At 39.2% G+C, this 14,786-nt stretch overlaps 1 protein-coding gene across 1 annotated transcript in view; it reads left to right on the top strand.

Moving 5' to 3' along the window:
- frem3 (FRAS1 related extracellular matrix 3) overlaps positions 1-14,595 on the top strand; it is a 49,759-nt gene extending 35,164 nt beyond the window's left edge. The window contains exons 9-24 of the mRNA XM_002940081.5: positions 249-446; positions 877-1,041; positions 1,502-1,684; positions 1,900-2,030; positions 2,340-2,498; positions 2,737-3,040; positions 3,210-3,341; positions 3,772-4,103; positions 5,140-5,332; positions 5,548-5,652; positions 6,565-6,692; positions 8,992-9,126; positions 9,232-9,358; positions 10,263-10,450; positions 10,961-11,107; positions 12,470-14,595. Coding sequence (XP_002940127.3) covers positions 249-446; positions 877-1,041; positions 1,502-1,684; positions 1,900-2,030; positions 2,340-2,498; positions 2,737-3,040; positions 3,210-3,341; positions 3,772-4,103; positions 5,140-5,332; positions 5,548-5,652; positions 6,565-6,692; positions 8,992-9,126; positions 9,232-9,358; positions 10,263-10,450; positions 10,961-11,107; positions 12,470-13,000 — 3,158 coding nt within the window. The 3' untranslated portion in view covers positions 13,001-14,595. The remainder of the gene's footprint in view (positions 1-248; positions 447-876; positions 1,042-1,501; positions 1,685-1,899; positions 2,031-2,339; positions 2,499-2,736; positions 3,041-3,209; positions 3,342-3,771; positions 4,104-5,139; positions 5,333-5,547; positions 5,653-6,564; positions 6,693-8,991; positions 9,127-9,231; positions 9,359-10,262; positions 10,451-10,960; positions 11,108-12,469) is intronic.
- Positions 14,596-14,786: the final 191 nt, after the last annotated feature.

Raw genomic sequence — 14,786 nt, forward strand, 5'->3', positions numbered from 1 at the left:
CCTAATGGTTCCTGCCAGAAGCACAGTAGTAGGGGATAGCCAATCACAGCTCTGCAGTCACACAAGCAAAGACAGGCTGTAGTTCCCTATCGGGTCAGCTTAGCTGTTGATTGGCTCCTATCCTACAGTCCAGTGTGCTGAATGCCACCATACTATGAAACAGCTTTTCTAACTAGGTTGGCCATTTTGTATATTACTTGTGATTCACCATAGCAATGCTATAACTGTATAACTGCATTCTCTTCTAGTACCTAAGGTTCAGTTTAAGGAGTCAGCTTATTATGCCAACGAGAAAGATGGGCAAGTATCTGCCGTTATATACCGCAGTGGTGATGTCAGCCATAAATCCTCAGTGCGTTGCTTCACCCGCCAAGGATCGGCGCAAGTCACAATGGATTATAACGAAAGGCCAAACACTGATGATTCTGCTGTCGTCTTCTTGCCTGGTAAATCCTATAAAATGCTATATTTTTATTTCATGATCGTTTTAGTGATTGAACTTTGTTGCGTTCACGCCTATTTTTACATACCAAAAAGGCATAAAACACATTGGAATGTGCAAATGATCCATGATAAGTAGGCTGCATATTTTCAGCTGTAGTTGTTAATCAACTTCTTTAGAGAACTAGGGGGCCCAGGGGACTGTTAAATGAAGGGTTCAGATCCCCTTTAGTAGTGCCTTTACATTTTAACAGTTTTGCAACATACTATATTAAATGTGAGAACAAGAAATATTTTGTTCCTAGTTTGCCTAATGTGGCTTTAATAGCGATACAAAGCTATATTTAAAAAGAAATGCACCCTCTGCTTGAACGACTGTGGGAAGCTAATGAACTGAAATAAAAATGAAAGCTTATAATAATTGATTTACTATAGGTGAGACTGAGAAGGCATGTGTGGTAACCCTGGAAGATGATAAAGTATATGAAGAAGAAGAAGAGTTCCGATTGCTACTTGGAACACCCAAAAGTGACTCACCTTTTGGAGCCTCAGTTGGAGAGTCTAAAGAAGCTCTCATAAAGATTAAAGATGCGGAGGACAGTAAGTCTGACACTGAATCTATTTATTTGCTCTCTGATAAATTATATAGTTTCCATGCATAATGAATAATATGTGCCATTTTAAGGTGGTTAGTTATTGATAAATGTTGAATTATTGAAAATAAATATTGAGCAAAACAGGCAAAAGGAGAAGGTCATTTATTCACACAGCCAAAAATGTTAGAGCTATACCTATTGTGGCTTTGCTGGAAACTGTTTTGATGCTGTATGTATAGATTCCCAAATTGACCCAGACTGCTGAATGGCAAGGCAAATATTTACCATAGCAGTGAATATCTGTACATATGGGCATTGGTCTCTTAAAGGGATCTGGAATATGTATACACAGCATTAAGCACCCAGCGAAACTACTTACAATAGGCAATATATATATTTCACTATCTGAATATGAGAATAAATAAGGTCACCTCTACTTGGTAAAATACTTTTCCTTTTTGCAGAACCAATTATCAGGTTTTCAGAAATCAAGTATAGTATCCAGGAGCCCCAGGAGTCCGGTGAAATAGCTGTTGTGAAAATCCCTGTGCTGCGAATTGGAGACAACTCCAAGGTGTCCATTGTTAGAATTCACACCAAAGATGGCTCTGCTACATCAGGAGAAGATTATAACCCATTGTCTGAAGGTACCCTAGGAAACCATTGATTTATGTATTGTTGATTGCTAAATCAAATATGCATGCTACTTCTATATCTGTCTGCTGCTCCCTAAAATATTTCTTACCGGAGTAAATGTGATCATAAATGATGGCGGAACAGGCAGCCATTCTTGATTGTTAGAGCTTTGGGATTGTTGGAATCTTATTTATGTAGACTCTAAATTAACAATTCATCTCCACAGATATTGAGTTTAAAGAAGGAGAAACCGAACACTTTGTTGAAGTGGAGATATTATATGATGGAGTAAGAGAAATGCGTGAAGCATTTACTATACACCTGAAGCCTGATGAGAACATGGTAGCTGAAATCCAGGTAACAACACCAGCTTTATAACTTGATTTCTTTGAAACCTACTAAAGGTGAATTAATTCAAACTCATGAACTGTATTTTCAGTGTTGATATGAATTTGAAAACTAAATTTTAAATGCTAATTTAAAAAAAACATTTGGACAGATGGAGGTCTCCATGGAGGTCTCAATAGTGAGCTTGTGCTCAATGTTTGGCAGCCACAAAGTCACAGATTCTCTATTTATACACAACTATATACAAGTTTGGTGCATCAGAAATTGAATGGTTTCAAAATTAACAAAGCTGTTTTATACCTTATTCTGTACTTGCAGATGAATAAAGCCATAGTGTATATTGAAGAGATGGACAGTGTTGCTGATGTGACTTTTCCAGCTGTACCACAGGTTGTCTCACTTTTGCTGTATGATGACACCTTCAAAATCAAGGAAAATCCCAGTCCCCCCACTGGTTACCCAGTTGTATGTGTAACGGTAGGTTCTGGATTTTAACATAATTCCTACACATATGATAAGCTTTACTCCGTTTTATTAATAAATCTAATAGGTTACCTTTTTAAACGTTACCCTTAAAAGCATGTGAATGCAAAAAAATGTTTGTTTTTGGCTTTAGTTTCTTTCTTAAGAGGAACATTATTTTGTGATAGAATTATAAAGTGCATGATTTCTGTTATGGTGGGGCTTGTACTAATTGTAAATTGCTCTGTTCTAGGCGTGTAATCCAAAATACTATGACTATGACAAAACTGGATCAATCTGTGCTGCTGAAAACATTAATGATACTCTGACCCAGTACCGCTGGCTCGTCAGCGCTCCAAGTGGAAGTGATGGTGTCACCAGCCCCATGCGTGAAGTTGACTCCAATACGTTCTTCACTGACACTAAGTCGATCACATTGGACTCTATCTACTTCCATGCTGGATCAAGAATCCAATGTGCAGCCAGGGCAGTCAATGCAAATGGAGACTCTGGTCTGGAATTGCTAAGCCCTATATTTAGTGTTAGCAGAGAGGAAGGTTAGTCTTTATGTGACTTTAATCTTCAGAATATAAATGTTGAAATAGGAATAATTGTGCTGCTTTAATAGTTCACCCAAAGAATCCTTTATGTACAACCTACTACTACTAATACCTTATTGGAAGGTGTTTCCAGTACTATTTCTAATTATTTCTCATTTTTTTGTAGGTCTTTGTCAGCCTCGTATTCCTGGAACAGTGGGTGCTGAACCATTCTCAGCAAAAATCCGTTACACAGGCCCTGAAGATCCTGACTACCCTAATCTGATAAAACTGACAGTAACAATGCCACATATGGACGGTATGGACTATTTTCTCTTTAAAGAAAATAAGTTTGCAAACAACAAATAATGATACAGGAAAGCTTTGGTGGTGACACTGGAGAAAATGTTTCCCTAACAGTTTAAGAAGTGATTCCCAAACCTAGAGATTGCCCCAGGAGGGCCAGAGAAAAGGGATAGGTGGTTCCCGTCTACAAAGCAAGCTGGATAAAATATGGGGCAAATGATAATTTGCTGCCCTGGGTAATCTTGGACACTAAAGCAGATTGATTGTTATAAAAGTATTCAATGCATAGATAACCTTTTAGGAGCCAATTGGGTACTGAACAAATGCTGTACTTCAATGGTGGGTGGAACCCAAAATGTACAAAACCTCTGATTTAAGGGGGTGTTTTACAATACATTTTAAAATGCTTTTCTAAACATGTATGAAATATTTTTTTCTGTTAGGTATGCTTCCAGTCATCTCAACCAGACACATGTCCAACTTTGAATTGACGCTTAGTCCAGATGGCACAAGAGTTGGAAACCACAAGTGCTCCAACCTTCTAGATTACAATGAGATTCCAACCAAGCACAGCTTTATTACAGACAATACCAAGAGCCCTGAAGTGATCGGAGAAACATCCCCCTACCAGTACAGCAATGCTCTTCGATCTGCTAGAACTCTACGCTTCTATCGCAACCTCAATTTGGAGGCCTGTCTGTGGGAATTTAACAGTTACTATGACATGTCTGAACTTCTGACAGATTGTGGCGGAACTATAGGGACAGATGGACAAGTAGGTGTCACGTTTCTTTAATAAACAATAAACAAGCAGATGTTTTGCGTTTCTGTCCTTTAAAAACATGATAAGTGCTATCTGAAGAGGCCACGGTCTTTACAAAACATAACATCTAGCAATTGTAACACAATTTCACAGTCTGTTCTAAAGTCACTTTCATTTGGTATGATAACAGGGAAGGCTGTGATTTACCAGTCAATTTGGTGTAAGCATAAGGAGAATTCAGTAGGCATCATTTAAACACAGAGGCAAAGTGTAAAAAATATACTTTGTTTTTCCCACAGTACTTATGCCCATTAAAAACCAGTGCAAAATACTATAGCTTGGTATCCTTGATAAAATGGGTATATATTTATACAACTTTCTATTGCAAATGGTTTTAGAGTGCAATAATTTATCACATGTAGGCACAACTGTATAGGGAACCTTGTACAGGTATGGGACCTGTTATCCAGAATACTTGGGACCATAACTTGTTTGTTAAAAATAATTTAAATATTGAATAAACCCAATAGCATTATTTTGCCTCCAATAAGGATTAATTATATCTTAGTTGGGATCAAGTACAATGTACTGTTTTATTATTACAGAGAGAAAGGAAATCATTTTTAAAAATTAGAATTATTTGCTTATAATGGAGTCTATGGGAGACGGGCTTTCCGTAATTTGGAACTTTCTGGATAACGGGTTTTCGGATAAGGGATCCTATACCTGTAGCTTATGTCTGGCCAATGGCAGGTATGAAGGCTTTTTTGTGCTAGGTAAATAAAAATCAGTTTAGTTTTGGAAATTTCCAGCCCTTATTATAGGATTCTGGGAATGATCATGCTCTTTAAAGTTATTCTTAGGGAAACATGCTACAAATAGCTGTTCTGTGGAAAATATGTAATAGAAGCTGCTGGGAACTATCTAGCTGCTGAATATTCTATGTCAGCTACTGTATTTGCATGGTGCTAATCTGGAGCATGCAGCACATGGCCATATTTAATGCACAATAAATATCTATATATAAATACTATTACTGTTTTTGCAGGTGCTGAATCTGGTCCAGTCCTATGTAACTCTACGGGTTCCCCTCTATGTATCCTATGTGTTTCACTCGGCAGCAGCAGTTGGTGGGTGGCAGCACTTTGACCTGCAGTCAGAGTTAAGGTTGACATTTGTGTATGATACTGCCATCTTATGGAACGAAGGAATAGGCAGCCCACCAGAATCTGAGCTACAGGGTAAGTAGTTCATCAGGGGGAGTACCTTTGAATTATACACAAACCCCTATTTTCTACAGTTTATGGACAAATAATAGTAATATGGACAGCATAGGTGCTGTATATTTGGTCTCCCATAAGATGCATAAAGAGACTAGAATGAATGCTAAAATATGAAAATACCAGCAGAGGTCTTGTTTATGATGCCAATTTCTTTGCTTTATAATACTTTTCAGGATCCCTTTATCCAACGAGCATGCGCATTAATGATGAAGGACGCTTGGTAGTCAATTTTAAGACAGAGATTCGCTTTCGGGGACAGTTTGTCATTTCTCATCCAGGTAATATTCCTCTGTGAACAAGTGAATAAAAATATAGTTAATAATTATTTGTTAATAATATTTGTGAATTAAGGCAAAAAGTGTTATATTTTGTGTTAAAATGTGCATTTTTCCTTCTCATTGACCCATGAGGGATGGCTGAGAAGCCTGTCTCTTTCCACCACTCAGTGTAATTAGAGACACTAAGGGGCACATTTACTAAGACACGAATCTGAACCGAATTGGAAAAATTCCGATTTGAAAACGAACATTTTGCGACTTTTTCGTATTTTTTGCGATTTTTTCGGCGTCTTTACGACTTTTCGGAAATTGTCGCGACTTTTTCGTTACCAATTCGATTTGCGCGAAAAAACACGAGTTTTTCGTAGCCATTCCGAAAGTTGCGCAAAATCTGGCGATTTTTTCGTAGCGTTAAAACTTGCGCGAAAAGTTGCACCTTTTTCGTAGCTTTAAAACTTAAAAGGTGCGACGTTTCGCGCAAGTTTTAACGCTACGGAAAAATCGCAACTTTTTGCACAAGTTTTACGCTACGAAAAATCGCCAGGTTTTGCGCAACTTTCGGAATGGCTACGAAAAACTTGCGTTTTTTCGCACAAATCGTATTAGTAACGAAAAAGTCGCGATAATTTTCCGAAACAATCGCAAAATACCGATCATTACGAAAAAAACGCAATCGGACGCATTCGCCCGTTCGTGGGTTAGTAAATGTGCCCCTAATACTCAGAGCCAAACAATGAAAGACTAAAGGAACGTGTTCCACAGCCGATGTCCCTAATGTCTGAATGCTCCCAAGCGCTGTAGTCATTAATGAAATAAATATCCTGCAATGAAATTATAGTTTAATGCTACATTGTTTTTCACTTTAGAATGAAAGTTGGTGATTGAAAAGTAATGCTTACCATTGTGTTTAAGGTACATCTCTTTCATCCATGGTGATGTCTGCCGACCATCCTGAACTCACCTTTACATTGAGTCTGTTGCGCAGTGAGCCAAGCTTCAATCAACCCGTTCAGCAATGGAGCTTCATCTCCGACTTTGCTGTATGTATAGATGGGGAAGGCAGTAGTGAAAGTGGGTCCCATGACAATGTTGGGGACTAAGGGGTTGATGAGGAAAATACATAAAACTATGGATGTCCAGCCTTCTGCCCTCCAAATGTTAAACTACAGTTTCCACCTTGTTGCAGCTCAGCAACAGCTTGTAAGCAGTAATTACCCTTTAATCACGTCATCTACACCAGGAAACACAAAGGGTGCTGGGAGTTGTAACAATCAACACTTTATTTCTTTCTTCACCAAGTGCACACCAATAGAGCCCTTGTTCTTCAACCACAGGCACACAGATCATAACACAACAGGATACAGTTTACAGTTACCCATGCCAGATTAGTGTAACAGTCATGTTGAAAAATCTTTCCCCAGGCAAGTTCACTTTCTGGTCCCTCCAGTGTTCCCTTCCTCTCTCACCATCAGCCTCCAGTGCCTTCATAGGGGTCCAGTCAACACTCCCCCTTTTACAGGGCCTAGCCCAAAACACCAGTCTTGCCAGGTGCTCTGCAGTGGAAGTCCAACACTGTTTGCCACTACTTGCCAAATCCCAGAAGGCCTTCCTACATCCTCACTATCCACTTCAACCCTGACTGGCGGGGTACCCGCTGGGAAGCTACTCCCACTCACTCCTTGGTGGGGCTTTTTAGCTGCCCATTCTCACTAACCTGGGCTTCCTCACACCATTACAGTGTGCTATAACACAAGCTAGGCCCTCACTAGCTAGTTTGCCTACCTCTTCCTGTTTTAGTCCCTTCTGCCAGTCAGATGACTTCCTGCGTGTGCCTGTTTCCCATGTGCATTCTCCTTACTCTGCCACTCCCCTCCTTTTATACCCTTTTCAACTCCTCCTTCTGGGACTTTCCCAACACTCACTAACTCCCTCTAGCTCCCTCTAGAGGCCCCTATATTGTAATTACAACTAGAACCTTTTTACATGACCCACTAGCTCCAAGTTGTGGCCACAGCTAGAAATTACCCTATAATTATACTAACACTCTTTTCCACCCCCTTACAAGCTGGAGGGCTCAGGTTAGACATATCTACCTTTTCTCCATCTGATGCTTGGGGCCCTGGGTAAATACCATCCCCGTCCTACCCTAAAGTACCCCTTGGTAAACTTTCCTGAGGCATCCTGGTAAAAGTGAAGTGCAGGATGATAGCTATAGAAGTCGGTTAATTTATTGGTGTCTTCTGTAAACAGTTTCATACATACAGTATGCACAAGAATAGCTGTCCAGAAGTCCTCTGCTCATAAAATAACTGGTGTCATTCTAATCCAGCCAGGCTAGATGTGTTTCTAGTTTGGAGATAGTAGAAGGGAATCTTTAGCCTATAGATATTTTTGGAAAATAAATGTTGATATACAGGAAATTGTTTAGCATTACGCATCAGTGCACTGGGAGAAGCTGAACTTTGGTCTTTTTTTCAACCCAACAATATGATGTCACAAACCATGCTATGTTTACCAACCTATGTTCTGGCTGCATAGTAGAACATCACTATGTACATTGTGCAGAAAGTTTGTGGGGCTAAATATGTAGCGCTGTAGTGCCCTCTGTTGGAGGAAATCTGTACTGTTGGCTTGCACAGGGTGGTGAGTCTTCTAAAGGAAAACTATACTATCATAGTTTCTATCATGTTAAGTGACCTGTTAAAAAATCTCCCCAAACAGTAATATATATATCAGTAAATATTGCCCTTTTACATCCTCTCCCTTGAGCCACCATTTAGTAATGGGCTGTGTGCTCCATCAGAGATCACATGACCAGAAATAATGCAGCTCTAACTGTAACAGGAAGTAGTGTGGGAGCAAAAGGCAGAACTCTGTCCATTAATTGGCTGATGGGGCCTAGCATGTATGTGTGCCTTGGTTTGTGTGTGTGCACTGTGAATCCTATGATCCCAGGAGGCGGCCCTTAATTTTTAAAATGGCAATTTTCTATTTAGGATTACCCAATGGCACATAGTACTAAAAGTATATTTATATGAAAAATATTTATTAAGATGAAGCAGGGTTTTCTATATGAGCTTGTTTATGCAGTATATTTTTATAGAGACCTACATTGTTTGGGGGTATAGTTTCCCTTTAAATCACCTCTATTTGGCAAAAACAAGTATACAGTTTCCCTCTCAGTCATTACATTGCAAAGCCTGTTAGTAAGACTTTTATTTTGGGACCAATAATGTGTTGATGATGTTATTGTAAAATACTTTAGCAATTTGCTGCCATTGTATGTAGAAAAGCAAGATCAGAACGTTCCTCTAATACTGTAGCTTTGTATCTTCCCAGGTACGTGATTATTCTGGCACATATACAGTGAAGCTTATCCCATGTAGCACCACCCCAAACCAAGAATATTCTTTACCTGTTATCTGCAATCCACGTGAACCTATATCCTTCAATATCGACATTAGGTTCCAACAGGTAAGACACATTATTCTATGAACACACAATGTGAATATACAGGCACGCTGCACATTATGATATACACTATAAATGGGATCTGATATACTGTGCTTTTTTTTCTAGGTTAGTGACCCAGTGGCAGCAGAATTCAGTCTTAACACCCAAATGTTGTTGCTGTCTAAAAAAGAATTGTGGTTATCAGATGGCTCAATGGGATTTGGCCAGGGAAGTGATGTTGCATTTACTGAAGGTGAGATTAAATTAAAGTTGCTTTATTCTTCCTGTAGGTACTGAAACTGCTCTCACTAGAAGGCTCTAATGTGCTTCCCGCCAACTGTTATCAACAGCATACAAATGTCATCACCCCCTCATCAAAAGCGGCATCCCTACCATAAATGCAAACACAACTTTCCTTAATTCAACCCCAACCCCATGTAGCTTTACATTGTATACAAGTAGCTAGCAAAGGATGTATCCTGGCAGACAAGGGGGTATGTCGAGAGTCAGGGGTTGTCTGGCCAGTGATGAGAAACAGGTTTAGGCATGTTAAACTTGGCTAAAAAAATGCAGAGTAGCGCATTTGGGTGCAATTGAAATCAGATCCAGATCATTTTAAACTATGCATGCTCCTATGGTGAACTGCAATTGTGAGACTCCCCAGTGGTGCAGTTCAGGAGGGGGAAAGTAGGGAGGCCTTGGGTTGCCAGTAGACTTTTGTAGTGTGTACTAGTACTAGTATCTCGCCGCATACCACACTTGTGATTGGACGGATAACAACATTACAAAAAGGCTTTATCTCTATAGTATCACCCAGGCATTGTTCTGATCAACCAAAAGTAAAGGATGAGTTATTCCATCCGCAGATATGTGGCCACGTAGAATTCCTGCCAAAAGTCACTGGTTGATGTGACTTTATTATGTTATTAGTTATCAAGTCATTTGTGCTGAGGGGCAGATGAGTAATATATTAATAATGTGTTTAATTTGCCCTTTAGTATGTGTTGCCAAATTGCAGATGATCTGATTGCCCCTCTCCCCAAACTCAAACCTGAACTTTGCCAGAGATGAGAATGTGACACAAGACTAATTGAATAGAACCTTTTGATACCGTTCTAATAATTTCCCTTGTATAATCACTTTTTTTTGTTTCCAAGGCTCTACAATCTATGGGCGAATAATGGTGGATCCAGTTCAGAACCTTGGGGACTCTTTTATCTGCAACATTGAGAAAGTGTTTTTATGCACTGGTTCTGATGGTTATGTCCCCAAATACAGCCCAGAAAACAAGGAATATGGATGCTTTGCGGACTCGCCAACATTATTGTACAGATTTAAAATACTGGTAAGTCACTAAGGAAATGTTCTGTTTTAATGTGCGTGCCAGTTAATTTCACTGCAAATACACAGCAAGAAATAACCTAGCATAGGCACATTGTATATTTTAATATGATTATAAAATCGTCCTAAAAGATATTCTTTTTGTTTTTCTGAGTACTTATTTCATATTATATAATAGCAGCTAGTTTCCATCAAATGTATTGCGTATGCACTCCAAGCAGTGCTGAGTGAGCAATTCATATAATGCCCCAATATAATAACGTGCTTTACAACAGCAAATTCGTGGCAACACGATAAAATAGAAAATCACAGTATGCTAAGTTCTGGCACAGTCAATTAGGGAGAGTATTGTGGACTGAGCATGTCTTTATATGCATTGTAACATATGTACAGTAGCCAACAGTTGTTTGATTTATACAGATATTGTGGAGGACTGCCTGTCAGTGGATTGCTGGGAATTGTATCATACTAGGAATGAAGTATAGTATTATCTGTATTGTTTGCCTTTACACAGGACAAAGCACAGCCAGAAACACAGGCCAGGTTATTTGGAGATATTCCATTCGAAGCCAGATTAGCTATTGATAACCCCAGTGCTCTGGCGCTGGTGAAGCAACCAGGTTCTGATGGTTTCAGCCTCTCATCTGCGCCACTGTTTCAGGTAAGTCTAACCAACAAAAAGGACCAGAAAATAAATTGAACCCTTAGCTGTATGTATAACTGTAGGCTAAGGTACATTATGGATCTCTAGACAGTCAATATCTATTAGTACAGAGCAACTGCACACCATTGGCTGGTAGGTGGACGTAAAGAAAAAAAAAAGATTAAGGTACTGGGAAAGGAGAATAGGAGATATACAAATAAACATCCCTAGCAGGTTTGCCTCATGTCCGGTTTTAAAGGAGACATATTGGATAAATGGGAAAAAAAGGTAATTTTGTAGGCAATTCTGAATAATATATGGTGCTGGTTTCCCTTTGGGCTAAACATTAACCCTATCTGTAACAATGGTCCCTTTATTGGAGCTCCCTATAGATCCTCTCACTTCTCTCACTCCGAGTTTGAAATGAAGAGTGGGCGTGTCCTAACGGTCCCTGCCAGAAGCACAGTAGGAGGGGGAGAGCCAATCACAGCCCTGCACTCACACAGGCACAGACAGGCTTCAGTTCCCTATCAGGTCAGCCTAGCTGCTGATTGGTTCCTATCCTACAGTGCAGGGGACGGAGGGCTGCCGGCTCCCCAGCTCATCCAGAGAATTCAGCCAGCAGGAAGTGGAACAGATGGGCGGGGCTAGTGGGGGTTTTGTGGAATTTCTCAATAAATCAGTCAGAAACACAACTTTTTAAGCACAATCCTTCTATATCTAGAGGAGTATAATTCCCTGGTACATTCATAATTTTTATAGGATATGTCTCCTTTAACCCTTACAGTTATCAACATTCTGATTGTCGTGGTTTTAGAGGTTTTTAAAACCACAAATAAACTAATTTCCACCAAAACCACAAAAGATCCAAATTGAAAAAGCACAAACAAATTAAAATGTGGAACAAAAACTAGAACAACACAAAAACCACATTTTTTTTTGTGTTAAAGTTTTCCTCTGAATCTTCGTGGACAAAAAAACCCCCAAAAATGAAAAATCTCACATTAAAGATTGTTATAATTTGCCAGTGACAACTCCTATTGACTTCTACATGGTGAAAAATTAGCTTTTTGCACAAAAATTCCGTTTTAGTGCAAAAAAACACAAGTTGTAAATGGGCCCTTTAGTTTCAGTATGAATCATCCATTGCTTGAACAGACCGGTTAAGGATTCAAAATCCCTTTTTGGTGAAAGCGATTTAAAAAGAACACTGGAGTATGCAGGGATATTTTTGGTGTTTTGTGACTTACCATATAATATTGACCAATATTATGCTGTACATTTAAAAATACATCCATTTATCATTAGTTTGCTAGGTAATTACTATATACCAATTCGTTTTTCTCAAAAAAAAATTCTCTCTAATGTATTTGCCTTTAGGTGGCTTCTGGACGGGAGTGGTTTATTCATACTATTTACACAGTCCGCTCTAAGGAAAATGCAAACCGAGGGATTGGAAAGCGTAGTGTGGATTACCATCATGCCTTGAGTAGCGCTACTGACCCCAGGGGGGAACTCACACTAAAGAGAAGCCGGAGAGCATATCCAGAAGATTCCGCATTTGCACAGGACATTGGTGCTGATAAGAACAGAGGGACCAACATTCAGCACATTGCTTTGGAGCAGAGCAGCAAGGCCTCAGGTTACAATAAGGACATGTTGCCTGGTGGTGGCCAATATCAGAAGCCAGTCTTGGAAGTAACAGGCCACAACTCAGAGGGACCTTTGGTGCCTGTTCTTGGAGGGGTGGGTGCTTTATTGCTCTTAATCTGCACTGTGGTTATCATTGGTCTGCTCGTGAAACACCGGAGACGGCAGCACTCTGAGAAGAAGTCTCCAACTAATAGTTATCATAACAGCCATGAAACTATGAGTACAAGGCACAGCAGCAGTGACAGCTCGGAAGTGTAGAATGTTTAGGATGTCTCATGCGCAAGATACCAAAATTTAGTTTGGTAAAACTTTTTAGTGCTGGACAGCCCTTTCTACCTCTGCCCAGGGATGCCTTACATGCAGCGCCAAATGAACTCAAAAGAAAAGGTATTCTGTGCAGTGACCACATGGAGCAAACTTTATATGGACATTTCATTCTGATGGTTTGAGCCTTGGTGACATTTTAGATCATGTAAAAAAATAGGAACTAGACAGCTCCTAAACTGCTCCTCACGTGGGCAGTATAGTAGCAGTTAAATGGTGCTTGGAGTTGTACTAGAGAGCTGATTGGCAGTAGGACATCTCTCATGACCAATGGAGAGTTCTGTGTACAGTTCTTTTGTATGAAGCATCTTCCCTCCTTCAAGGAAAATTATACCCCCAGAATGCATACCTAACCAACTGATTTATGTCATATACAGTGGCTTATTATAAAATCTAACCAAAATGGAATATATATTTTAGCAAATATTGCCCATTTACATTTTTAACCTTGAGCCACCATTTTGTGACGGGATGTGTGCTCCCTCAGAGATCACCTGACAGGAAATAATGCAGCTCTAACTGTAACAGGAACAAGTGTGGGAGTAAAAGACAGAATTTTCTCAATTAATTGGCTATTAAAGAATCGTATATGTCTGACGTGACCTAACATGTATATGTGCCCTTGGTGTATATGTGCCCAGAGAATCGCATGATCCCAGGGGGCGGCCCTTAGTACTTAAATGGCAACTTCCTATAAGATTACCCAATGGCACACACTAGTATATTTTTACAAAAATGGTATATTTGTATAAGCAGGGTTTTACATATGGGCTGTTTTATGCGATATATATTTTTATAGAGACCTTCATTGTTCAGGGGTATAGTTTAATAAAATGCACTGATATGTGCACTGATAAAAATGTAAGGAAAAAATACTTGGTCAAGAACAGTGGTTCATTTTGTGCCTTACATCTTTTTGAAGGGATTTATTGTATGTACATTTTAAATGTTTTTTTATTGTGAAATGGAATTGTGACTGTATGCTAGGTTTGTGATCTACCACTGCTGCCAAAAAAACATTATGTCCGTAAATATGACGCACTTAAATATGTACTATTTCCTTCTATATGCTGCTATACAATAAACACAATCAGCAAAAAGTAGTGACACTACAGCGCCAGGGGGATTCTCCGGATTACTTTTAATATTGGTGCTAAAATGCAGCAGTGCACAAACCTAGAACCAAACTTTAAAGCATTTATACTGTCAATGGTGTGTGTTGCAGTTTGGGACAACTTCCCCCACTGATGTGGCATTGATTTCTGTCATATATTAAATGCCAACATGCATGATGCCTTCCTGTGTATTTCTATAGACTGCACACTCTTCATTATTAATACCACCCATTCTCACCCAATCCTACCTGCACATACAGTGTAATATTGGGGGGGGATTTCTTAGGATAAATATATTTTTTTTTTCAGAATATCTTTTTGCTTCATGCAGACATTTTATACTTGTGCCTCTTGTGCTTTTGAACACAATTTTTAATATATATATAAATAAATGCGGACTTTTTTTTTTCTTTATTGCTTTAGTTTTTCTAATTCTTTCCTCCAAATTTTGCATTAGTTGTCCACGTTGGTGGAAAAAGAACAAACAAGCAAGCAATCAAACCCTTTTCTGTTAATCTTCTAGCCTTTCCATATTTATAGATACATATACATATATATATAGTCCAAGTAAAATCGGCACTCACCGCTCCAGAGGCACTCGCAGG

Source organism: Xenopus tropicalis, chromosome 1, assembly GCF_000004195.4.
Source record: "Xenopus tropicalis strain Nigerian chromosome 1, UCB_Xtro_10.0, whole genome shotgun sequence".
Lineage (NCBI taxonomy): Eukaryota > Metazoa > Chordata > Amphibia > Anura > Pipidae > Xenopus > Xenopus tropicalis.